Below are 27497 nucleotides of genomic sequence, written 5' to 3' on the forward strand. Positions count from 1 at the left end.
ATTGTAACTGTTATATGACATGATTATAGTAGCTATTGTTTAAAGAGTTTGTTTTTGCCATAAACTTTTACTACTAATAATAGTTAAATATATGAATAATAATTTAAGGTAATGTTATTTTATTAATGTGTGCTGATTTTATGATCACTAAGGAATTATAATACATGATCTCTGATGACCCCCAATTTATGAATAAAGAAAAGGTTTGTCATAGCACTCACAAATCTAGTTAGCAATGGTGATAGGATTTAAATCCAGTATAGAGCTCACCAATATAATGGTGTTATTATTCTGCCTAATAAGACTGCCAGCAACTTTCTGGCAGATAATTGATGCATTTGGCAGGGGTATATTTTGTCATGATGATGTCCTTTGTGATATGTTATTTATTACTTTTTTGAAGAGAAAGAAACCTGAGAGTAAATAAGAAACATTTAATCACACACACACACACACACACACACACACACACACACACACACGCCCACGCACACGCATGCACGCACGCATGCGCGTGCGTTTTCAACTCTTTAAAATCTTAGATTATAAATGCTTCTCAAATAGTGGGGTGCACTTCCCAGGGGAGGGGGTGCGAGGCTCTATAAAGGAGGACATGTTTGACCTCAGCAAACACTGTCTCTGGAGCTGAAAGTTGCTGTGTCCTGCTTCAAACCTCGCTTCGAAAAGCTGTGCTCATTGTAGCCATTAATCCAGACATCACCTCTGATTAAAAAATCAGCTCAAAAAAAAAAATCAGCTAAAATTATTTGAAATATTTTTGTTTGCAGGTTAAAGTTTTTTAAATAAAGATACTATTTACAGTCGCTTGGGGGCATGAAAATGTTTCCTTCTTCCTAGGGGGGGCATGACAGAAGATAATTGAGAAGCACTGGATTATAATCAGATAATTATAATCTATGTGTCAGATACTAAAGTATCGGTCAGTTTCTCAATGGAATAATTATGCCTGGAATTTCTCTCAGTTGATACTTTTTAATTTTTTTTATTTGTTTTGTTTTGTTTTCTTGGGGTTGGGGTTCACACCCAAAGGCGCTCAAAGGTTACTCCTGGCTGTGCTCAGAAATAGCTCCTGGCAGGCTCGAGGAACCATATGGTATTCTGGGAATCGAACCACCATCCCTCCTGGTTCTACTGCTTGCAAGGCAAAAGCCCTACTGCTATGCTATCTCTCTGCCTCCCCCTTTGTTAAATTTTTTTTATTTCTAGGCACTTGTATTTAAGGACATTTGAATTGGGGGCCAGAGAGATAGCATGGAGATAAGGTGTTTGGCCTTGCATGCAGAAGGATGGTGGTTCAAATCCCGGCATCCCATATGGTCCCCCAATCACGCCTGCCAGGAGCGATTTCTGAGTGTAGAACCAGGAGTAACTCCTGAGCACTGCGGGGTGTGACCCAAAAACCAAAAAAAATTTTTTAATATACACTCATATTCAACACTACTTTGCCATCATATTTGAGCAAAATGCCTTTCCACATGAAATATAAGATAATTCTTAAAATTAACTTGTGTTTAAAAAGCCAAAAAATTTTTGTATGTTTTAGAAAAGAGGGATTGTAAATAAGAAAGCGTTTTTGTATTTGCAAGCAAATACAGTCTGTTGTGCTCACTTTCTAATTAGGTTGTGGGCACCTTAAGTTTTAGTTCATCTTATTTTGAGGGTTTTAAAAGTCTGTGGTTACCTTTATTTTTTAATATCTGAAGTATAACAGATTGATATCATTTTATATAATTTATATCAAGATTTAACATCAATCTTATTACATAATGCATGCAATAAAAATGCATACGGAGTATACTATTTTATTCCTTTCAACTTCAAAAGTGAACCTATATAGACAAAAGGGCTATTTTGAATTTCCTTGCTAGAAGGCTCTTATTCTCAAATGCTTCTTTTAGGCTTATTTAACCTTCAGGATGTCCAGTGATAGACATATTACTTATTTCCACAGGACTCAGTGAGGATTTCCTCAGTAATGGGATTTGGGTAAAGTGATCCAGTATCTTTGGGTGTAATCCAGTTAACAAGCTCATGGGCAGTCAGTCTCCTTAAATAGATCTTTAGCTATTAGCAAGTTCATATTAAATAATAGCAATTGGCTCATAAAGTTGTGTTCACAACACATTGACTCGGATTGCCTTAGCATTTGCATGGTGACACCAGGGAAGGCTACTAAGATATAAGCGGGTTGGTGGAATTTCTGCCTGTGAAACTGAGGTAGCAGTTAAACTTTTTTCAGTAGAAACATTAAAATCAGTGTAGAGGCCCATGTCCTAGCCCCAACTATCTTAATCTAGGACATTTTTAATAGATCCTATCTCCCCTCACCTGTCAGGACACCTCAGACAAGGCACCACCTTTTTCTGGGTTAGGAGCTAAGCAGAGGACTGAGATATGCTTGCTAGGTGGTATAGATATCTCCTTACAGATAAATAGGCCACAAGCACCCAAAAATGTTGGGGACCCAATAATAGTGCATTTCCAGAAGTCAACAACAGATATCAGTGAGAAGGGAATCAAGAGAGGGGTCAAGGAGATAGGGGCATTGGTGATGGGAATGTTGCACTGGTGAAGGAGGGTATTTGTTTTGTTTTTTGTTTGTTTGTTTTTTATGGCTGAAACCCAACCACAATCATGTTTGTAATCACGGTACTTAATAAAGATATTATTAGATTGGTAAAAAAAAAAAAGAGAGTGCTCTTTAAATCAGAAAGAAGAAAGAAAGAGAAAGAAAGAAAGAAAGAAAGAAAGAAAGAAAGAAAGAAGAAGAAGAGAAAGAAGAAAGAAAGAAGAAGAAAGAAAGAGAGAGAGAGAGGGAAGGAAGGAAGGAAGGAAGGAAGAAGGAAGAAAGAAAGAAAGAAAGAAAGAAAGAAAGAAAGAAAGAAAGAAAGAAAGAAAGAAAGAAAGAAAGAAAGAAAGAAAGAAAGAAAGAAAGAAAGAAAGAAAGAAAGAAAGAAAAAAGAAGAAGAAGGAGGAAGAAGAAGAAGAAGAAGAGGAGGAGGAGGAGGAGGAAGAAGAAGAAAGAAAGAGAGAGAGAGAAAGAAAGAAAGAAAGAAAGAAAGAAAGAAAGAAAGAAAGAAAGAAAGAAAGAAAGAAAGAAAGAAAGAAAGAAAGAAAGAAAGAAAGAAAGAAAGAAAGAAAGAAAGAAAGAAAAGACAAGAAAAAGAAAGGTCCCTTGGTTTGTGACCAAAGAGAAATTATTTCACCCGAAAGACAAAACACGGAAAAATCTCAGAGTGACATTTTTGCAAGGACAGCGTTTGCAATTTCTCTTCAGCACCATAAGATATAATGTAAGGAATCAAAGTATTCAGGCCTCCTCATACTTGGAAATCTTCCATACTTGCATCCCCACTCCTAATTTTTTATGCAAAATGGTTATCAGGAATTCAAGCTCCAGAAACTTCCCTAGATTTTTATCTTGTTCACTCTGCTAATAAACAAATATAATTGGAAAGAACTCACTGATGTAACACTAATAAACCTACTTTGAGGTCTTCAGAGTCTTTTCTCCTATCTAAATTTAACCTTTTGTCTTGAATCTTTTATCGCCTTATATATTTTTTAATTCATTGCTGTTTACTAACGCCTATTCCCTTTGTAAAAATATACCCCCACATATATTTTACTAAGAATAATTCCTTCTAATGTCAACCACATTTTTAGAAGTACTAGAGATGATCACTTTCTACTTTCATGTACTTTAAAATTATTTAATTATTTGATAACATTTTTTGAAAACTGAATAGTTTTGTCAAGGTACATATCTGTACTAAGGCATGTAATGAAAATATCAATAATAAATGAAAATCATTTTATTAATTTTACAGATATTACAATACATTCAAGGAACTTGCTTTAAGAAGTATTACTTAATTGAAGCTATTGCTGAAACTGAAGCTATTGCTAAAACTGAAAGCAACATTGGACTGGAACCATAAATGAAATTTTATTTAATTACAAAATAAATATAACATGAGAATCAAACAATTATAAATTAAGTACACTATCCTTTGAATTTAAAATTTTCTTATTTCTTCTTTGTTTGTTTGTTTGCCACACTCTGTTGTGCTCAATTTGAACTTATTCCTGATTGTGCTCAAGAGTCATTCTTGGGGTATTCTCCATTAATGGATCAACTGAACCTGGATTAACTAATTGCAAAATCAAGCACCTTGTTTGCTGTTCTTTTCTCAACTCCTTGATCTTCAAATTTTCCAACTCATCCAATTTTTAACTTAAAAAAATGGATTTTTAGGACTGGAGCGGTGGCGCAGCAATAGAGCATTTGCTTTGCATGCGACTGAGCTAGGATGGACCATGATTCAATCCCCATATGGTACCCCGATACAGGAGTGATTTCTGAGCACATAGCCAGGAGTAATCCCTGAGTGTCACTAGGTGTGGCCCAAAAACCAAAAACCAAAAGAAAAAAAATTTGATGTTTACAGCAATTGACTTACTTAGTAAAAACATATATATGAAAACATATTATGCAAACAAATCACAAAATAAGAGAGATGATTTTTTTTTTTTTTTGGTTTTTGGTTTTTGGGCCACACCGTCGTTGCTCAGAGGTTACTCCTGGCTGTCTGCTCAGAAATAGCTCCTGGCAGGCATGGGGGACCATATGGGACACCGGGAATCGAACCAACCACCTTTGGTCCTGGATCGGCTGCTTGCAAGGCAAATGCCGCTGTGCTATCTCTCCAGGCCCAATAAGAGATATTTTAAAAGATAATTTTATAAATAATTTATCTAAATAATCACAGACATATATTGATTTATTTAATAATATGAAAAAACAATACAAACCCTACAAGTCAGAACTCTGGACCTTTTCATATACTTTTGAACAGTGTTTAAGCTCTCCGAACTTCAATTGTAGTTTTTCTTTTGAAACTATACCAGTATTGACTAGTTTTAGTTGCTTGACCTTTGTTGGCCTTTCATACCTTTGTAGATGATGAAAATGTTACTTCTGTCCCCCTGAAATCCATCATCCTTAGGTAAAAAAGCAGAAACCCCATTGTAGCTGCATCTGAGAATATTGCTGCACCCCTGATCTTTCTAGAACATTCAAAGGAGGGTCTTATGGCCAGCTTTAGGAAGCATTGACTTAAACAATTGTGTCAAAACTACTAGCACAGTACTTGACAAAGAATGAGGCCTTGCCATGGTGTGAAGTTTCTGTTACTTATAAAAACACATTTTGTTGGGGCTGGAGCGGTGGCATAAGTGGCAAGGTGTCTGCCTTGCTCATGCTACCCTAGGACAGACTGCAGTTCAATCACCCGGCATCCCATGTGATCCCCAAAGCCAGGAGCAATTTCTGAGCGCATAGCCAGGAGTAACCCCTGTGTATCAACAGGTGTGACCCAGAAACCAAACACACACACACACACACACACGTTTTTTTATTATTATTTTAAACTTTATTGATTGATTGATTGGTTTGGGGGCCACACCCAGCGGTGCTCGGGGGCTACTCCTGACTCTGAACTCAAAAATCGCCCCTAGAAATCGCCCCTGGCAGGCTGGGGAACCATATGGGATGCCGGGAATCGAACCAGGACCTCCCAAGTCGATCGCATGCAAACCAAAAGCCCTACTGATGTTCTATCTCTCCAGCCCCACATTTTATTATCTTAACCGGTCCACTTTCTAGGCAGACTACTCTTGGTTGATTTTTATGCCACTGTTTTATGTTCTAATAGTTACTTTACTCAATGTGCAAAGAAAAACAAAGTTTTTGAGTTTTTGAGAATTTATCTTTCAGTAGTCTTCTTGATTTAAGTAAGGTTGAGTTGCAAAGCAGATAAAATGATCTGGGGCTGGAGCAATAGTACAGCTTGTAGGATGTTTGCCTTGCATGGACTAACCTGGGTTCCTTTCCAAGCATCTCATTTGGTTCCCTGAGCCTGCCAGAAGTAATCCCTATTGCAGATAGAGAAAAAAGCCTTGAACACAACCAAGTGCACTCTCCACCAAAAAAAAAGTGGACAATCTATGAATTATATAATATTGAGCACATTTTGCTTCCAATGACTCATAGAAGTGTTTCCATCCAATTTGTAATTCTTAAATTGGCTCCATGTGGCTGCTCCATATAGGTCAAATCAGCCCCACTACTTACGCCATCAACCCATGCAGGAGATTGCATGATCTTGAAACCTGTAACAAATCAGTGTCAGTGTTTACAAACCTTGATTGATTGTTGGGCTCTTTTTCTGTGGGTGCTCTGTGTCTCTTCTATAAATAGATAGTATTTTTATATTTTATACTTCTGTTATGCAAGAGATTTATTTTTCCTGACAAGTGTCAATATTGACCAATAAAATTATTCTGCAACTTTTGCTCTCAACAATGACATAAACCTGTGTTCTTAATACTTAGGGTCTTTATCATAAAGGTATTAATCATGTCTGTCTCACAGTATTTGCATTTTAGGGTAATTACAGACTAATGAGCATGCCCTTTATGTGATATTTTAGTTCACATACCTTTATAAATATTTCAGCTTTGTGATAATTAAGTAAATGGAACACTATTAATTAGAAATGCAATCAGTGATATAGTTAAAGTATTTTAACACAGTACTTTTAATGCTCTAATGTTCTTTGAAAAATATTTCTGAAGCTATTTCTTTTTTTTTTTTTTTTTTTTTGGTTTTTGGGCCACACCCGTTTGACGCTCAGGGGTTACTCCTGGCTATGTGCTCAGAAATCGCCCCTGGCTTGGGGGACCATATGGGACGCCGGGGGATCGAACCGCGGTCCGTTCCTTGGCTAGCGCTTGTAAGGCAGACACCTTAGCTCTAGCGCCACCTTCCCGGCCCCATCTTTTTTTTTTTTTTTTTTTTTTTTTTTGCTGAAGCTATTTCTTATAATAAAATCATAAGTATATAGAACTTGATTGGTATAGCTAGACACATGCAATATATTTGCTGCCCATCTGTTTCTGTTCTTTAGGGAAGTACATACAGAAAAGTTTTCAATAGAATCATTTTTAGAAAAATATTTTCATTAATAAAATAATAATTGTGCAAATATGTATCTTTACCATATCATGCAAGCCTTAAAGGCAGTTTTGTTTTTGTTTTTGTTATTGGGCCACACATGGTGGTGCTCAGGGGTTACTCCTGGCTCTGTGCTTAGGAATTGCTCGTGGCTGGCAAGGGGTATCATATGGGATGCTGTGAATTGAACCCAGATCCATCCCGGTTCTGCCACATGCAAGGCAAACACACTACCACTGAGGTATCACTCTGGCCTCTTAAAGATAGTTTTTATATTTTTTTATTTTAATTATGTTCACAAAAATTGGCAAGATATAAAATGATTGAAAAATATTAAATCACATGTTGTGAAGACTTCTTTTTTCTTTGTGAATTATTTTCTTGATAATATTGCAACAAACTTCTAAAGAGGAAACATAATTAATTCCTCTTTAACTGAGTAAATGTTCATATATTCTTACTTTCCTGTCAACTACTTACTTGAACTTTAGGTTTCTTAGAAAAATTGTAATACTGCTATTTAATACAAATGTATTAAATAATTTTGAAGAAAATTAGAAAATTCAGTATTATCTGTAATTGATAATGACTTTGGACTTTGATCATTTGTTAATAATTATGTTCTTGAACTTATCTCCTAAATGGCATGAGTCCCACTTTTCTCATGACAAGGGAAGTTCTAGACTAGAGTTTTAAAATAGCAAAATAGGGCTATAGAAAAGCATTAGATTTAAGTTACTTGCATTGTGTGCAGTTGAAGCTAGGCCAACCCCTGTCTTCAAAATCCAGTAGGAGTGATATCAGCCCAGAGCCAGGAGTAAGCCCTGAAGACCTGGTTGTGGCCCAACTTCCAAACCAAATAGCAAATTAAAGAAGTCAAAGTCAATCAAATTCAAATTGGAGGCATTAAATTTGTTAAACTTCTAAAATTTCCATTAAAGCACTTAACATTATTTTACCCTTTCATGAATTTATTTCCTCTCCCTCATTGGTGGAATGACTGGAGTTGTACCTAATTCTAGCTGTAGCACTTGCACATATGTAGCTTTGGTGCTGAGAATCACATTTAAGTCAGTGCTTCTACATTGCCATGGTGTCCACTAGCCTGCATTTGTTAAGTTGTGAAACAGTAGTAGTAAGTTATGAATTGTTTTTACTTTTGCTTATATGTGGATATTTAACATATTTAAAGTATATTGTGCTTTCACGTGAATGTTTTTTAGTTATTGAAACTAAATATTGTAGAATAAAGATATCATTGAAGTTTAGTATTTCAAGAAATGTCCACAAGCTACTCTGACTATATTCCATTTGTAATAATTTTTAATCATTTGTGACAGGGTTGTTAAGAATTTTGTCTGTCACAGAGTTATTTCACAAGGAAAAAATTGTACAGATGTGAGTCATCTTCTTAGTCATTGGCAAAATCATTGCTACTTGGTATCAGCTGAAGCTGAATTGAATTAGTCACTGGTGCATTTGTCAATTGGAGCCAGTAAGTCTGCCCTATTTAATTATAAAATAATTTGTACTGAGTAAATTATGGACATAACCACCAAAGAAATCATATTACTTCAAATTAGAAGTTCCATTTTTTAGAGTTGGAAGATAATTATCATCTCTTTTAAAAAATAGAGTGGCTTAACAACTTTTAAATTGTGTCTATGTGCATTTATAAAATGTTTCTTATCATTGAGTTAAAAGTAATCAGCTGAAAATTCTATGCAGAATCATGATTATAAAGAATAAAAGTAAAAACTCAGATGATACAATAATTTTTATGATTTCATTTTAATTAAATTTAGTGGCTTTTTAAAAGTTTATTAGAATATGATCCATGGTACCTTCTGCATGGGCAAAACTGGCCAGTTAATTTTTAGGAAACTGTAGATTTAACATTATTTCAATTACTCTTAGAGAAAATAGAGACTGAGCATTTTAACAATTGACTATATGTGTTACATCTAGGTAGATAAAATTCAGCACGGATGTTCTTTGTCTTGCACCATTCGTTGATGATTTTCATATCACATGTCATGGAGTTGCCAATGCACTCTTGTCACTCACTTGAGATTTTTAGGGGTCAAAATGTTCTATGCTACACTGGGCAATGCTCAGGACTTTCTCCTGGTTCTTTACTTAGGAATTACTCCTGAAAGCCTTGGGGGACAACACAGGGTGCCAGAGATCAAATCCACATCAGCCATGTGTGAGGCAAACAACCTACCCTTTATACTATTTCTCTGACCTCTCTTGACTTTTTATTTACATCAATGAATGTATTGGAATTACCATATGTTCTCTTTATTCTGCAGTGCAAACTAGAATATCAGGCCTGTGTCTTGGGAAAACTAATCTCAGTCAAGTGCGAAGGTCGCTGCCCGTGTCCTTCGGATGAGTCCACAAGTACTAGCAGAAGTGTTAAGAGAGGTAAGTAATGAAATTTGTCTTATACTTTCATGTTTACTTCTTCTCTTCATATATTCTTGTAATAAATATTGTTCAGAAAATATATTCAAGAACTTAATAATATTTATATTATAGGTGAAAAGGTTCTTTTCTTTTACCACAGTCTAGGTAGTAATGATTTTCTGTAGATTTTAATTTACCTAATATTAGATGGATACTGCTTTATTTTTTGTTCACTGTCTAAAAGAAATCTAAATTTATTATTAGTTTCTTAAATCTATTTAACATTTTTCTTTTAAAGTCAAGCAATTTATGCTAAAATTATAAATATAAAATCATTATAAAATAAAATGTCTACTATATTTGTAGGTCTAATGATCTGCTTGCATAATTTCACTGAATATTTTCACAAATTAATATGTCTTAACTGAGGAGGCCGGAGCAATAGCACAGCGGTAGGGTGTTTGCCTTGCATTCTGCTGACCCAGGACGGACCTGGGTTTGATCCCTGGACTCCCATATAGTCCCCCAAACCAGGAGTGATTTCTGAGCACAAAGCCTGGAGTAACCCCTGAGTGTCACCAGATGTGACCCAAAAACCAAAAACCAAAAAAAAAGTCTTAACCTCTCTTTCTACTTGTTTGATGTTTATTAAAATAATTAAATACATTAATACCTATATGTAATATGTAATTTAAACCTTTGTATATAGTGCTAGTATATCTAGGATTATTTATATATTTAATACCATTTATGTCTCTATTTTATGGATATAGCATTGCATCATAACAATAGATGTTTCAAGTGTACATCATTATAATTAAGTGGGTATGTTTGCTGTTTGTTTTTATTTCTATGGTTTACTTTTAGCTTAAAAAAGAATTCTCATAGCTGCTAAATTTAGTCTTTGTGCTCCAAATTAAAAAGAAAATTTAGAGAATAGATATTAATTGAAGTCAAAGACTATTGTGAAAAATCCTATTAACAGCCTTTATATATTTTTTTAACTATAGACCATTTTTATGGGGGAGGAGGGAATGTTTGGGGCAGCAAGTTGTTCTTAGGGCTCATTCCAGACTGTGCTCAGCACTTCTGTCAGGGCCTTTGACTTTCTCTCAGTCCTCAACAAAAGGGTTCTCTGGATTTTCTATTTTCAGTGAAGGGCAGTTTCTTCCCTTTCCAGCATCTCTCCTGTGGTTGTCTAGCCACTTGTGCATGCATGTGCACTTCTGCCTACTTAGTGGTGTGCATTCGTTTATATGTGTATTTTTGTGTATATGCTTGTGCATGAAACTGTCACATAGAGAAAAGATGAACCAAAACCTCAGTATTGCTGCCTTGGGGTCTTATGTTCTCAGCTTCCTCAGAACATGAAACAGAAATTTAAATGGGATAAGTATTGATGTTGTTTTTATTGGTTGCACTAATCTTTGTGCAAGACAAGCTCCTTATACACTGTACCCAGGCACCACTCTCAAAAGATTGGAGAGCCAGCACAGCTTATATTTCACATGGCCAACAGAGATTCCATCCCTAACATCCTATCTGGTGCCCTGAGACCCTCCCAGAGTGCCCCAGGGCACAACTGGATGGGACCCTACCTATACTAAATCTTTATTCAGATAATTGATTTTTGTCTTCATTTTCTAAAAAAAAATGTAAAACTACATAAAACTGCACATGATATTTAGTAAAGCTAATGGTTATTTTGTTAACAGTAAATTTATATTCAAATAAATTATGAACTGCTTTCTTATATAGTAAATGATAAGAAGAGAAATACCAAATATTGAGAGAAAGGGCTTCTCCATTAAACATCAGACTTTTTGCTTCACATTACCCTGGGGCCAACTTTTAAGTTTAGTTTTTCTGGATACATCACTCACATATTCCTAATCCATTTTCTTCAGCGTAAAGCTATTCAATATGACCTTGCCTATATCTTTCATCTCCTACATATATAAAAATTAGTTTTATTTTAACTATTGTACTTCTATATTTCTGCTTTCCTTATCTCCTCTCCTGTTGGCATCTGAATATTACTTTGGACTTGATGTTAATCTGTCATGTTGTTCAATGGTTAATTCTCATTCATTTAATCTTAAACTAGTAAAAATGGCATTTCAGGAGCTATACTAACTGCATATTTCCTGATCTTCCTTCAGTCAGATTTTCTGCTTTAAAAATTTTAGTAAGATTTATTTAATATAGTGTCAGTTTCTCAAAATCTCCTCTGAACATGAAAGGAACTCATTAAACATTTGATAAGAGAGTAACACATCTAAAATAAGAGTCTCATGTGAATAAACAATAAATAGGTCCTGTTGCTTAAATTCAGAAGTACAGTATTTGTATTAATATGCCAAGAAGGAAATTTCCTTAAAGTCATATCATCAGGGGTTAAGGATCATTTGTGTTTAGTTGTGCATAGAAAGAAAAACAACAATTTAAACTAATCCTGCTCTGATAAATTGTCAGGGCAAAAGAGCAATGGGATTTTGCTAACTATTGTAGCAAAGCAGTAGAAAAATACAAAATTGTGTCATTTCTATATAGTTCCAAGGCCAAGAAACATGGGAAATGTATAACTTTGTTCAGTATAACTTTTAATCTTTCAGCTAAATTTACATTAGTATGGTTTCCGGAGATATTTCAGTGTGTGAAATTTTATTTAATAGAATCTAATCTAAAAATATTTGGAAAGAAATAGTTTTAATAGAATATTTTTTAAATATTTCTGGCTTTAGGGATTTGAGAGAGAGTAGAAAACTTGCCTTATATATGGCAAGGTCTGATCCCTGTTATTTGACCCAGGTCTGATCCCTGTTATTTGATGTGATTCCCTAGGTTCAACAAGAATGATCCCTGAGTATAAAGACAGGCATAAGCCCTGAAACATATGTTACCCAAATAAAACAAACTCAGTATGACTTCCTACTTTTGAGTTCAAGTGATTCATCATACAGTATTCACAATTTTAAAGCACAATGAACTTTAAATGACATTGAGATGTCTTTAAACTAGTAAAAATATTTTTTCATCTAGTAGAAAAAAATTAAGTATACTTGCTCTCATTATATTCAATAACAGATGTGTTTAAATTAGTCTAAGTATATGCATTCAAGTAACACAAATAAAATGATTACTTTTTAATTTTTAATTCTAACTTCTCATATTATATAACTAGATAATCATATAACCCTCTTCTATTCGAAATGTGATAGCCTTATGTGTTTTAAGTCAATATACTCTAAATAAGATGAATATTTTGGTCACTATAGAAACCTCACAGGTTTCTTTCTTTTTAAGGTTGTGTGTTTTTCCACAAATATGGGATTATCATTTGGAAAGTTAATTAACATAATTAAAAGAATATTGTCATTACAGATGATTTTTGTTATTTTTGTTTGGGGTCACATCTGGTATTACGCAGGGCTCACTTAGGTCTTGCTTAGTGATTTTATGGGGAGTTGGGATTCATCAGGTCAGCAGCATGTCAGGCAAGCTATCTCAAGATATCTCTTTAAGATAATTCTTTTTGGGGGGAGGTTGGTTTTGGGGGTCACACCCGGCAGGACTCAGGGGTTTTTCCTAGCTCTACGCTCACAAAGCGCTCCTGTCAGGCTCGGGGAACCATATGGGATGCCGGGATTCAAACCACCATCCTTCTGCATGCAAGGCAAATGCCTTACCTCCATGTTATCTCTCAGGCCCCGATAATTCTTTTTTTTTTAATAATTTTTAGTAAGACCAATGTGACATACAAATCTTTCACACTTATATTTAAGGTACATAGTGACTGAATTAGAGCCATTCCCACCAACAGTGTTGACCTCTCCATTACTGTTCCCAGCATGCATCACCCTTAACTCTACTCTTTGCCCCATGGACTGCTAGTGTAACAGGTCTCTTGTTTATAGTTTGTTGTAGTTTGGGTCTTAATTCTATTGTCATTGACTTTGAGTTGGGTATTTAGGCCTGATAAATTTTTATTTCCACTCAATGCTCATATGACTGCTTTGCCCCTAGTACCATCCACTTTTTTAAGCTAATTCTTAAAGGCCACATATTCTATTTAACTAATAAATATGACACTCAGAATTGAGATATAAAAACTTTAAGTTCTTGAATAAAGTATTTCCAAAATAAATTTCCTAAATTATATCTGTATTTTATTTGTATAAAATTAATATAAAATAAAAAGAAATATAAAATAAATTTTATTTGTACAAATTATATCTATATTTTCTGCTATTTAGGGAATACTATGTATTCACTTATATATATATTTTTTTCTTTTCACACTGCAACATATCAGATTCCTTTATCAGTAGCTAAGAATCATATAATTTCCCATATTTCTTTCCATTTAAGAATGTCAGACTTAAATAAATTTTACCTGACAGGAAGCATAATTCATTGGCTAAGAATTTTATTAGTTGCTGGGAATTATGTTACTTACCATATTTCCCTTCTCTAGAGTGTCAGAATGAAATAAAATTTACCTGGCAGGTAATCTAATTAATTGGCTAAGTGTATAGATTTTAGAAGAGTATATCTGCCTGTGTTTTCTGCATGGCCTTTGACAATGTATTCAAGTGCATGAATCTCACTTTTCTTTTTCATAAAATATAAACTATATAAATCATAATATTCATGGCTGTTTGTTTTGGCAAATAAAACCACTATTGCATTTCTTTTCCATTTTTACTGATGTTGCAAATACATTACTAACTAAACCTTAGTGATATACTTTTTCATATATTAAAGTCATTTGTTATTTAATTTTTGTGTCAAAGCAGGAATACAAAATATGGGAATTTTCATCCTCTTTATAATCAATATATTATTTGGAAATCACCTATACATTGGGAGATTAGAATAGAGCAGTAGTACAATGCTATGGCCCATAAATTGTCATTAATAAATTTCTTTGATATATTATTCACTTTATGTTTTTGTTTTGAGGCCACATTTACAATGCTCAGGGCTCACTCCTGTCTCTACACTTAGTGATCTCTCCTGTAGGGTTAATGAAACTATAATGTGGTGCTGACAAGCCAATCTGGATACCATGTGCAAGAAAAATACCTTCATTCTATTCATCTCCTGGGCCCATCGTTTACATTTTTGTAGTTAACAGCATGTGTTAACATCTTAACATCTTAAGCATCTTAACATCTTAACAGCATGAGTTCATATATAAGTATTTAACTTTTTTTATAAAATCATGCTAATTCATGATTTTTCAAATAAATATTCATATATTGGTACAAAATATATTTTCATATTTGTACATTGTTATAATTAAATCATCCTATTAATGATTTAGAGTTTTAGAGGCTGCAGTTTTCACTAAAATTCTGAACATGTTGTTTAAGCCTGTACTTCACTTCTTTAGCACTCAGACTTTACTTAAATTTTTATTTTCCAGACCTTATTTATATTTGCTTAAATTCTTGAATTTGGCTACTTTATGTCAGAAAGGATGAATATTAAAATAAATACTTGGCATTGAAAGACAAGAAAGATGGTTAGAATAAATCAAAAATGATGTCAAGAATCTGAACAAAAATTTTTGCCCCAACATTATATTTTTTTGCCAGGTGGCATTTCTATATCTAAATGTTCAGCAACATAGTACAATAATAATTTGTTCACTTTTTTTCGTCTTGGCCCTGCATTATACATACAAATAAAAAATACCGTGTTCTATTTCAGTCATCACTGCACTCACAAATTTTAATGAGCAGCTAGGTATCATTTACAAACATGAACATACAGTTCTTTTGTACAAATCTTCCTTCAGCAATGACTTATGCATTAATTTCTGTACTATATCTCTTCATCTCCTTGTTTTATGCTATTTTTATATTTAACTGTATGCCTGTACCCATGATATGTTATAAAATAGCACTTAATATCTTAAATGTATTATATATTAGTCCTTAAATGTTTTTATATTTTATAATTTATAAATTTTTGGTTTTAGTTTAGGTTTTTTGAGGGAGATTATTTGTTCCATTGATAATATCTATATTTATAGAAGAAGTCAATGCAAAATGTTTCTCTTACTCCATCAAGTTTATAAAATTATCAATGAAAAGTCCCCATCTTTAACATCTTCCAGTCCTTCATTTTACTTCCATTTTTCACACACACACCCACCACCATTTTTGTGCTTAAATATTTTATGATAACTTCCCTTTGTGAAGTTTGATTTTAAATATTAAAATCATTAAAATATTAACATGCATTTATAGGACATTAATATTACCATAAAATGTCCTATTCTTTGATCATGCAACTGCCCCTTTTGACTCAATGTACTAACATATCTGGTGTTCTAGTGCAGTGCCACTTCAATTAAAACTTGAGAATTGATAAAGAAATGTTGAGTTCTGAGGTGACCACTGTCACATGCTGCCAATAGGTCATTTCCTAAAGATTATATTTCTGAAAAATGGACTGTTAAAATAGAACTTATATTTTTGATGTGATAGGCTGTTAGTGTAGAACTTATGTTTGTGATATGTTAGGCTGATTGTATGGAATTAGTAATGTTTATTGGTGTTCATGGTTACAACACCAGAGCCTCTTCATTATTTATGGTAATACAAGATAGTCTTTAAACATTTCCTGAATGAAGGAATCTAAGTGTTCAACAATGGAGAGATGGTTAAATACACATATGATGAAATACTATACAGTCCCTAAAATAAAATTATACAGAGTATCTGGTTACATGGGAATGCTCATTTAAAGGATTAGATAGGGACTAGAAAGATAAAGACTAAGATGCTTGCCTTGAAACCTATTAATATGAGATTGATCCAGAATACCAAATACAGTCCCCTGTACACCTCTCTGAATCAATCCTAAGCAGAGCCAGGAATACCCAAGTAAGACTGGATGTGGTGCACCCCAACCACAAATAAATGCAAAATATGATATAATGCTACATATATTGCTACAGATATTAAAATGTATACTAGGTAGATGTAAGACTGGAAGAAAATATGTTTCACATATAAGTTAGAGAGAAAATCATTAAAATGTCAGTAATAATCATGTCTAAATAGTAGAATGATGAGGGATCATACATATTTTTCCAATGTGCATAAATTTTACATCAAACATTTCAACTTTTAACACAGCTATTTTATTTCTTGACATTCATCTCAATAGTTCACAGTTTTTGAAAAAATATGTGTGTTACTTTGTCCATTGAAGAACTATTCACAGTAACCAGGATGGAAACAATTCAAGTTTCTAGAAGAAATACAAATGGCCAAAAGACACATGAAAAAATGCTCCACATCGCTAATCATCAGGGAGATGCAAATAAAAACAACTATGAGGTACCACCTCACACCACAGAGATTGGCACACATCACAAAGAATGAAAACAAACAGTGTTGGCGGGGATGTGGAGAGAAAGGAATTCTTATCCACTGCTGGTGGGAATGCCCTCTAGTTCAAACTTTATGGAAAGTAATATGGAGATTCCTCCAAAAATTAGAAATTGAGCTCCCATACGATCCAGCTATACCACTCCTAGGAATATACCCTAGGAACACAAAAAAACAATACAAAAATCCCTTCCTTACACTTGTATTCATTGCAGCACTATTTACCATAGCAAGACTCTGGAAACAACCAAGATGCCCTTCAAGAGATGAATGGCTAAAGAAACTGTGGTACATATACACAATGGAATATTATGCAGCCGTCAGGAGAGATGAAGTCATGCAATTTTCCAATACATGGATGTACATGGAATCTATTATGCTGAGTGAAATAAGTCAGAGAGAGAGAGAGAGAGAGAGAGAGAGAGAGAGAGAGAGAGAGAGAGAGAGAAAGAGAGAAACGCAGAATGGTCTCACTCATCTATGGGTTTTAAGAAAAATGAAAGACATTCTTGCAAAAATAATTTATAGACACAAAAGAGAGAAGGGCTGGAAGTTACAGCTCACTTCATGAAGCTCACCACAAATAGGGATGAGTTTAGTTAGAGAAATAACTATATTTTGAACTATCCTAATAATGAGAATGTATGAGGATTATAGAAAGCCTGTCTAGAGTACAGGTGGGGGTTGGGTGGGGAGGAGGGAGATTTGGGACATTGGTGATAGGACTGTTGTTCTTTACATGACTGAAGCTCAAACAAAGTCATGTATGTAATCAAGGTGTTTAACTAAAATACATAAAAAAGAAAAAAATAAATATGACTGGAGAAGTAAAATGTTGTATATGGTGTGTGTATATACACACAATATATTTAAAACAAAATACACATATATATACATACACAATGAAATTTCTATGTTATAAAAATGAAATACAATTTACCCATACTGTAACTAAAGGTATTAATAAACGAAGTCCATTGAGACGGGAAGCAAAATGTATAATGATTTCTCTGATGTCTGAGATAAAAACAGTAGGTGAATAAGAGATTATTAAATACAAAAGATCTTGATTAGTGCCCTACGTAACTGAACTTAACAAGAAGAATAAGAAGCATGGAAGTAACAGGACATTGAATTAATAGAGAAGCTGTCACTGCTGAAGGAAATAGTATTAGAATATTGTATACACAAAACTCTATCATGAAGAGTATTTTAAATCAGTGTTTTAGTTAAAACTAGGAAAAATACAATTCAGTGAAAACAAATAAAATCATATGTCCACAAGAATTGCTTAAAAATATTCATAATAGTATTATTTATAAGTATATAAAATGTAACAAGCAGTATTGTTGATAAAAATACATGGTAATGTTAAAAATAGATCAAGGACCAGAGAAATGGTATAAAGAGGAAGACACTCACCTTTATGTGGTGAACCTGTGTTTGATCACTGGCATTATGTGTAATTTCCTAAGTGTACCAGTATTGATCCCTGAGTGCAGCAAAGTGTAATTCCTAAACTTGCCTACCTCAATAATAAATAATACATGTTGAAAATCAACACAATTAATATGTAAATATGTTTTTCTACAGAAAAGTATACTTTTCTATGATAAAATTTCATCATATGTGTGTATAGCTAAAGTCCCTATATTTCAGTACTTTTGGTTGCTTTAAGTAATATAAAATTTAAGTTTTAACCGCAGTATTTCTCTGTCAGGTATGTGGGTAGTCTGCTTTATCTACCTTTAGGAAAGGAATTGAAGAAAGAGATTACTACATCTTGGGTAGGCTGGAAACAAAATCTCCATTATATTCTTTCAAGCCTTGAACTCTTTTCTTTATATCAAATAAGTATCACTGGATCCTAGTTAAAGTGTTTCTCTCCAGATTCATGTGCATTTTTTTCTTATTCTAGCACGATAAAGTCTCTCTACTTCTCGGGGGTTTCTTTCAACTCATTGTCTACTCTATTCCACTAAATCCATTCCACATTTCCTCTAAAGAAACATAATTGCAGGGTGGAAGAAATCAAATGGCCTGCAATTCCAGATTAAAAACTGTCTAAAATTTTTGGTATTCTTTTCAGTTATTTGCTAAATGTATGGAAATGTGAGAAGCAGCATTCCAATTCCCTACAAAGACTTGCCCTGCACATGGAACTTTTCTATTCTCAGTCATTCTGTATGTTAGTCAAACTCTCAGCTATAATTTTTTTGTTTTGGTTTTTGGGGCCACACCCGTTTGATGCTCAGGGGTTACTCCTGGCTATGTGCTCAGAAGTTTATAATTTTTATAACGTTCATTCCTGGCTATACTTTTTGTATTCCGCATCTTCTGTTTTATTTTTATCATCTTTCATTTTCTTGAAATATCCCTTAATATTTTTATTTAATGGACCTATAAATGATAGACATTTTGTGATTTTCAGTATTAGAAAATTATCTAGATTTTAGGATTAATAAATAGTTTGGCTAGGAGGAAAGAACAGCTAACATATATTCTCTTCAAAATTGAATGGGTTGATAGTTTGCCTTTATAACTCAATATTGAGAAAATAAAGTATCTTTTATATTATATCAAGGGTGATCCTGAAAATATATAATTAAAGTATACCAATGACATTAATGTTATACTTAAGATTCAACCGTACTTATTTTCCTCATATTATTTATTATTTTAAAGAACTAAAATTATCATAGACCATTGAGTGCCATTTTTTGTTGCTAGTTATTATTATAGTAAGAGAACTATATGACTGTGTATTGCCTTTAAAATACTGTACATCAGTCCATCTGATCATTTTTGTTATACATTTTAGTGACATCTGAGCATACATAATAAATTTAATCTACACAATTATTTCTTAAACAAAAATTGCTTCCAATTTTTATAAATTCAAAGATCTTTTCTAATAGTCTTGTCTTTCATATAAATGTTTATATTAATACTTAAATAGGTTAGTCAAATTATTTTTATTAAAATGCTACAACTTTAGGCATTAGTTCTAATCAGCTATTAGTTTGCTTCAGGTTTTATTTCTTGTCATTTTGGATGTACCTCATATTCCAGATCAAATTACATATAATTCACACATTCTAAAAAGTAGACATATCTTCATTAAATGTTCTATTTAAATTGTATATCTAGGGAATCAATCCCTGTAATAAATCTCTCATGTGTGGTCAGATGCATCTATGCTTACATTAGTGACACTGCTGTTAATATGAAGTCTGACCATCAATAAATTACTGGAACATTCTATATTTTATTCTGTTTTGTATTATAAGTAAAATAAAATCAACTGGAATTGAATTAAGTAGAAACAAGATTCTTCTTTGTTCATTACCTAAATGATTACTTCTCATTTTCAAGGAGCTCTGTTTTGTAAGACCCTAGGAATTTTTCATACAAGGAGACAATAATTAGATAAATCGATTCTGGCAGTGGACAGAAGATCTTGGATTAGGACAAAGAATCGATTGACTGAGACACAAACTTCCAGTTCAAATTTTATTTTCCTAATACCAGATTCCTCAAGAGTCCAGGGGAATGATGGGTCACAGTAGCTTAATAGATTTAGTCTCAACTGCTTAGGAAATCTGCCATGAGTCTGTTATCAAACATGTCCAGTCTTTCCCACTTAGGAAGATATGGTTTTGATGATGTGGACAGCAGTACATTTGTCCTCTGGTGTGTAGGGCAAAGCTGTCAAATCTCTCAGGTTCTCTTTGTACTTCTTTAAACAAAATCCTTATCCTTAAAAAAAAATAGTAAGAAGAAAAGCTTATTAAACCTTCTGCTAGGTCTTTAATGAGTTAACTGGTGATTCAATGATTTTCAAAAATATACTTGCTACTGAATCTTTTCTTTCTCTTCCATCTCGTTTTTTTTTTATTTTTAATAACTTTGCCTTTGTCCTTTTTGAAACAAATGTATTATGATCAATTGTGTCAACTATGAAATATATTTCCTTTAAATAAATTTAAAAAATAAAAAAATGTTTGGAACAAAAAGCTGTTATTAAAAAGTCTTTTGAGAAATATTCTTTTAGCAGCAAGTATAATTCTTCCCTTCCTTCCCAAGAGTTTCTTTGGTTTGACCCTGTAATTCTACATAAACTTCTTCCCTTCTTTCCAATTGGTCTTACTGCCCCCTTGATCCCTCTCCTGCACTCTTTCCTCAATTATCATCTTGACATCTTCTACAGTGACTTAGTTGTAAAGGGTGGTAAAAAAAATTGGTGCTTCCAGAATTATGAAGAAAGGAGAAAGGGGGAAGGTTGTCCTAGAGATGTTATCCCCAAACCGACAAATCTGGAGTTTTGGTCAGAATGGTATTTCCCAAAAGGGCTGTAGATGAGTACCTGAGTCATTCGCAAAGCTGTCAATGTATATGGTAGGTAAGTAGACGTGGATTTGGCAAGGAGGGGATATGACCCCCATCTTTTCCCTTGATTGCCAGCTTTTAGCTGCATAGCCCATTTGCCATAATTTTTCACAGTTTGATTTTAATCTTTATTTTGAGAGCAAGTAAGTTTGTGGAGTTGTCCGGATGTAGACATAGTGACCTTTGTTTGTAACTTGATTTTAGCTTTGATGCTTTGTTTCATGCTGCTTGTTTAAGCCTTAGATTATGTAATTTCTCAACAGTGCACTTATTGCTGATAGTTGAATTTCAATTCATGTTCAATATTTTGAATATGGGTACTCTATGTATTCATTGCAACCAAATTCTTACTGTTTCCAGGTCTTTAAGTCTCTAGTATCTGACAGTATGCATAGATAATAGTCTATGTGTGATAGTTTATGTCAAACTTGCTTGGCCATAGGGTGTCCAGAAAATTAGTCAAATTTCTCATCCTCCATAAAATGAATAAATTCTAATTTTCTCTCTTTATATAAATATTTACATACATTTGGTATACATACACATATGCAATATTATGTAATATAATAAATTATTGTCTTAGTTTTTATATTACCTGGTATATAATACATATCAATTTTTATGCATATGATTAATAACGATTATTTATTTACAAAATTAAACACGATTTTATCAATGTTTTTATTGTTTCACATGAGTTATAATGTTAGTTCTGTTTCTTTATTTTTGGGGGGGTTTGGGCCACACCCATTTAATGCTCAGGGGTTACTCCTGGCTAAGCGCTCAGAAATTGCCCCTGGTTTGGGGGAACCATATGGGACACCGGGGGATCGAACCGCGGTCCTTCCTTGGCTAGCACTTGTAAGGAAGACACCTTACCTCCTGTGCCACCTCACTGGCCCCAATTCTGTTTCTTTATCACTCAATAACCAACAGAGACAGCCTTGCATATCTTTACCATTTTTAATATTTTGTAGTTTGAATGCAGTATGTGTAGAGGTTTACATAGGTTTTATTTTGTGTATATACATTGCTGGATATTTTTGAGTTTCTTGATCTCTGGGAGGTTGCCTATTATTAATTTTGAAAATGAACTTATTATTGATTTTTCAGATACCTTCTATGCTTCTCTTCCTAGTTTTCCAAATGAGCATATGTACATTTGATACTGACTGTCCCATGGTCTTGGTTGTAATAATTATTCTGTATTGTCTTTTGGATTTATTTTAGAATTTATTCTTTTTAAGTTTCCTTTAGCTTGGGGATTTTTGTTGGTCTCTTTTATAACTCATTGCATTTATCTTTCACAGAGTGGTCTATTGGTGAAACTACTGAATATATTATTTGCTTATATCATAGTGATATTTTAATTTCCATCATTTTTCATTTTTATTATTTGATCATTATATTATCTTACTGAGAGTGTTTCCTTTTCCATTAAAGTTATTAATATTTTAATGGGTTTTTTATATTCCTTAACAAATTCTATATCCAAGCAAATGATATAGATCCTAGTAATGAATTTATTAGTTTCCTAAGATTGCTTTTACTTTTTCTCACCTTGTCATGCTTTAAAAATTTTCTTCAAAACAAGAGATGATTTACAGGACAGTAAATAATGAGGTAAATAAACGTTTCAATGTTATGACTTATGTTGAACTGGCTTATATTTGAGCTATGTTTTATCATTCTATCAATAGTTATTAAAAGTTTTATATTCCTCTTATGTATTATTTTATCCTCTCTTGTCCTCATCAGAGATAGTATCTGATGGCTCTTTTGACTTTTATATTTTATGAGAGGCACAAAGTGCTTGTTGACTATGGAGAGGGGCATATTTTCTAATTAACTTAATTAAGTCTAATTAAGTCTTTTAGTGGACCTCTTTTAGGGATGTGTCTTCCGAGTAGTTGTCCACCACTCTTGATACATGTTCCCTTTCTAAACTTAAGGGTTTTTATTTTACTTCACTGAAATATAATTTTCTATACATTATGTATTTAATTTATTCATTCATTATTTTATTCCTTAGGTAAAATAGGAAGTTGAGGGGAGGTAAAATTGAGGGATGCCCTATTCCAGTGGAATCTGACAAAGACCTCTGATAAGTAAAAAGCTCTGAATTTATTTGAAAATGATGGGTCTTTTCTACTCTAGACCATAAAGTGATAACCCCCTTTTCACCTACAAAGAATTGGCACAATTTTTTCCCTCAAATTAGTGAATAAGTTTACCTTTATTCTTCAGCCATTGTCAAAATTACAATTCATGTAACACCTTTCTATTTATTAAAGCAGCTTCTGCTCCAAGCTAGTTCACTCCAAATATCTCATTTTCTAGAACAGAATAGAACTGGCTTCCTTGAGTTTGTTTAGAATGACAATGCAGTGTAGATTTCTGTTGAAACTCTTTCTGCTAGCTCCTGGAAACCAGAAATTTGTTAAAGAGAAGGAGTCAATTGTTGCATTCCACTACTGTGGCCTTGTGAAGCTCTCTTTAGGTTCTCCCAGCAGAATGCTTGGGATTCCGAGAAAATATCATGTGTCTTCCCATATGACTTCAGCTACCAGGAGTATCTCACCTCAAATTAGTTCCTCTTTCTCCAGCCAGCAATTATAATTATTAGAGTCATAATTCTCTTTATGGCACTTAGCAGTCTGTCTGAGGAAAATAAGATCAGGGAACACATCTATAAGCTTTTCCATCTCTTTAGATTTCAGACTAGTAGGTCCTCAAAATCTCAGTTTTTTGAAGGATCCCCAAAATGTGACCTTCAGTTTTTTAGATACAATTTAATTTGGTATAAAGAGAGGAATAGTGACTTTCATCATATAAACTTTCATCATATAAACTGCCTCAAAATGTTAACGCATCATGAGTTAGAAGTAATTATTATATGAGCTAATCATTGTCTTTTAAGTAAAAGAGCTCTGTGAATCAATATTTGAAAAGTTGTGAAGTTTTTCCTAGACATAATATAGACATTTGAGTATATTAATTTTGTTACTGTAATTTTCTGAAACAAATATTGCAAATAATAGAAGAACAACTTTTACTTGAGGTTTAATGTGTAGCCCTCAAAGGAGAGAGAGATTAAAATCTCAGTATTGACCATATATTATATGACCTTACCATTACAACTAGATTTCTGAACATGTATTTTGGCATGAATTTAACTCTGATCACTTTAACTTAAAAGACCAAAATATGGACATTTAATGTTTTGTAAAATCAAGGGCGCTGTTCTCTGTACTATTTCCTGCTGATCCTGCAAGATCAAGCACCAAAAGGCCTCCCAGGCATTTGTCAGCAGCTGCTGAGCTGAATGAAATTGAGAGCTTTGCTCCATTAGCATGGGAGCATCTTGGTAATTTTATGAATAATTAATGTAACACCAACTCATAGTTCTCTTCTCACTAAAATTTCTATTTTAATTGATTTTTCCCAACATTTGGTTGTTCTTAACTTTTTACTAAAAATTAGTGTCAGCTATCAAAGCTATAAATTTCACAAAACCCCCTAATGAGTGAATGTAAAACCATGCCAGAATGTAATAGCACAGTAAATATACTGTTGGAGACATTTTGCAGATTTTGGCCAGAGATCATTTCATGGAGTTTATATTGGTGTTGCGTCCAAATAGTATGAAAAATTTATTCATAAGACAGTGCCATTGTTTTGCTTTGTTTTGTGGCACTAAAAGAATAAAACTTTATTGATACAGTTAGAATATTTTAACACTGTTATTTTTCTTTGATTGTTTCACTTACTATTAGGGAAGATGGTAAGTAAACCTATAATCTAGTTTACAATTTTCATGAGGAAAATGTTTCCCATTATTTTTTGCTAATGATTTTCATTGGCATTTAATATTAAACTCTCATATCAGTAAACACTTATCCTTTAACCAATAATATACACTAATCTAATTTAGTATATTAATGAATAATCTTGAGGCTTTTCTAAAATTGTAACACTTTATTCCTAAACTAAATTATAATCTTATCAACCTAGCACTGTAGGGCGTGGCATGAAGATCTTCAGGTGAATCTTATAATTCTTGGGGTCACAAGAACAGCACTGAATCCTTTGGCCCTCTTATCAATCATTGGCCTCGTTCTACAGAAATCCTGGGAATGACCCCTAGAATGTAAGAGCACCTCCTTAGAAAAATAATTGATAAAAGTAGAGTTACATTTGAAAATTTATGTAAAATAATGGATGTATAATTAAATTTTAACACTTTTTCTTTAATGATAATCAATATAAATTAACTAAATATCATATTAAAAGGAAGGAAGAGAACCAGTTTGACTTTTAAACTGTTGTTTATTTTTTGTGTTTTGACTTTCTGGGTCACATCCAGCAATGCTAAGGAATTAATCCTAGTTCTGTGTTCAGATTTTACTTCTTGTGGTGCTCTGTAGATCATGTGTGGTATCACGGATTGAACCTAAATGGGCTGCATGCAAGATAAGTGTTTTATCCACTGTACTATCACTCCAGTTTTGCTTATGTTTTTTAACTTGATATGATTACTCTTGTTCTTAAAAATTCAAGAGTAAAGAATGGAAACAGATGTAAAGGGAATTACTAACTAAAATAAATCTGGTGTGTCTATATAATTACGTTCCAAAATTTTTGAGAAAACAGAAAATGTTTTGAGATGAAAAGGATTCATGATACAAATGTATGAAAGTCAAAACAGCCATGAAGATAAATTTCTAAATATGCATTTAGCAGCATAGCATATCACTATGGGTTATTGATTCTTTCATGCTGAATAAAATGTATCTAATCCAAATATCTTTTCTCATACTACACATCAGTCTTCATAACCTCAGTACAACAGTATACTTGGTAACATTTAAATAAGATAACCATTAAATTGCACAAACACATGAAAAAAGTAGATCGTGAAAAACTTGTTCAATACCCTGATCTTAAAACAAGAAGTCCTAATGTTACTTTAGTTAACTTTCTTTAGGGACTTGCATACACAATGTTTCAAATTTTTTATCTTATCTAATAGATTCCAGTGTGGATTTTAGAAATTATGAAAATATTGAGATATAGAATGTGCAAGTAAACATCTATAAGTTAGATATAGTTTATACTCAGTAGGCTTCATCAAATTGTCTCAGCTGACTTATGTGAAATGGGGAAGAGAAATGTGGTAGCCATGAAAAGGGAAAATACCACTGCTCTCTCTACCCACTGAATTCACTTGGGGAAGTGTCTGGGAAATTTAGGACTGATAGCAGTCTGCAGTGAGCCTCTCTAGTCCAGGTGTCAGGTCTTACCAGCCCCACAAGACAGCTCTTAATCTGTGCCTGACATTTATTTATACTGCACAACATGAGAAATAACCTGATTTTTTTCAGGGAGCCGTGGGCTTAAGCAGGAGCAAAGAGTGGCTCTTTGCAAAGAATGGAAAGTCAGTGCTAAACCTCACCCATTCTTTTGGAATTTGTCACCTTCTTCATAGAAAAGAATCTCAGTAGGAGATGAACATTTAAGTAAGATAGTTTTATTTAGAGATTATGGGGAAGAAAAGGAAGAGACCCGAGAGTATGCATGTGGAATTGTATTCACCAGCAAAAAAGGGAGAACTGCCACTTGCCTTTGTAGTTTTGATTTTATAGTATTTCTCACAAGTTGTTCCCCTATGGACCTTTCTTCCTAGAAAAGAGTTTGTAGCTATGGCGTTGTCAAGGAAAAGGGTTTGGAACTTTTGCTGCCACCTTCATGCCCTTTTTACAATGTATTGTTCTGCTGGAGCTCCTCTTCTGTTGAATGTCAGCTTTCTCTGGTCCAGTACTGATACCAGTTAAAGCCTTATCAGACCTCGGATTCTATGTCTGCATAGTGCACCCTATAATAGTCCTTTCCTAGCAGCTTTAGGGATAGTAACAGAGAACCTTCCTCAACTCCTGTCTTGATTTGGTTTGGATTTTACAACTCCCAAAGAACCACCCCACCACCTACCTGCCTGCCTTTTGTTTAAAAATCATACAGAGAATGTTGATCATTACAAATGACACATCATGCATATTTAGTAGGAAGACTATCTCCCCGCTGTTTTTTCTAAATTCAATTACTCTATTTGTACTCTGAGATGCTATTCTGACTTTTGAAGAAACCAAATCCATTTCTGACCTAACTGCAGGTGAATTCATTTTCAGTGCTATGTTCCTGTGATTAAAACACACACACACACACACACACTCACACACACACACTAGCCC

General features: G+C 33.5%; 1 protein-coding gene across 1 annotated transcript in view; it reads left to right on the forward strand.

Moving 5' to 3' along the window:
* Window positions 1-27497, forward strand: part of SPOCK3 (SPARC (osteonectin), cwcv and kazal like domains proteoglycan 3) — a 267952-nt gene that overhangs the window by 154419 nt on the left and 86036 nt on the right. The window contains exon 5 of the mRNA XM_049772678.1: window positions 9355-9469. Within this exon, the coding sequence (XP_049628635.1) occupies window positions 9355-9469 (115 nt within the window). The remainder of the gene's footprint in view (window positions 1-9354; window positions 9470-27497) is intronic.

The sequence above is a fragment of the Suncus etruscus genome, chromosome 4 (genome assembly GCF_024139225.1).
Source record: "Suncus etruscus isolate mSunEtr1 chromosome 4, mSunEtr1.pri.cur, whole genome shotgun sequence".
In the NCBI taxonomy this organism is placed as follows: Eukaryota; Metazoa; Chordata; class Mammalia; order Eulipotyphla; family Soricidae; genus Suncus; species Suncus etruscus.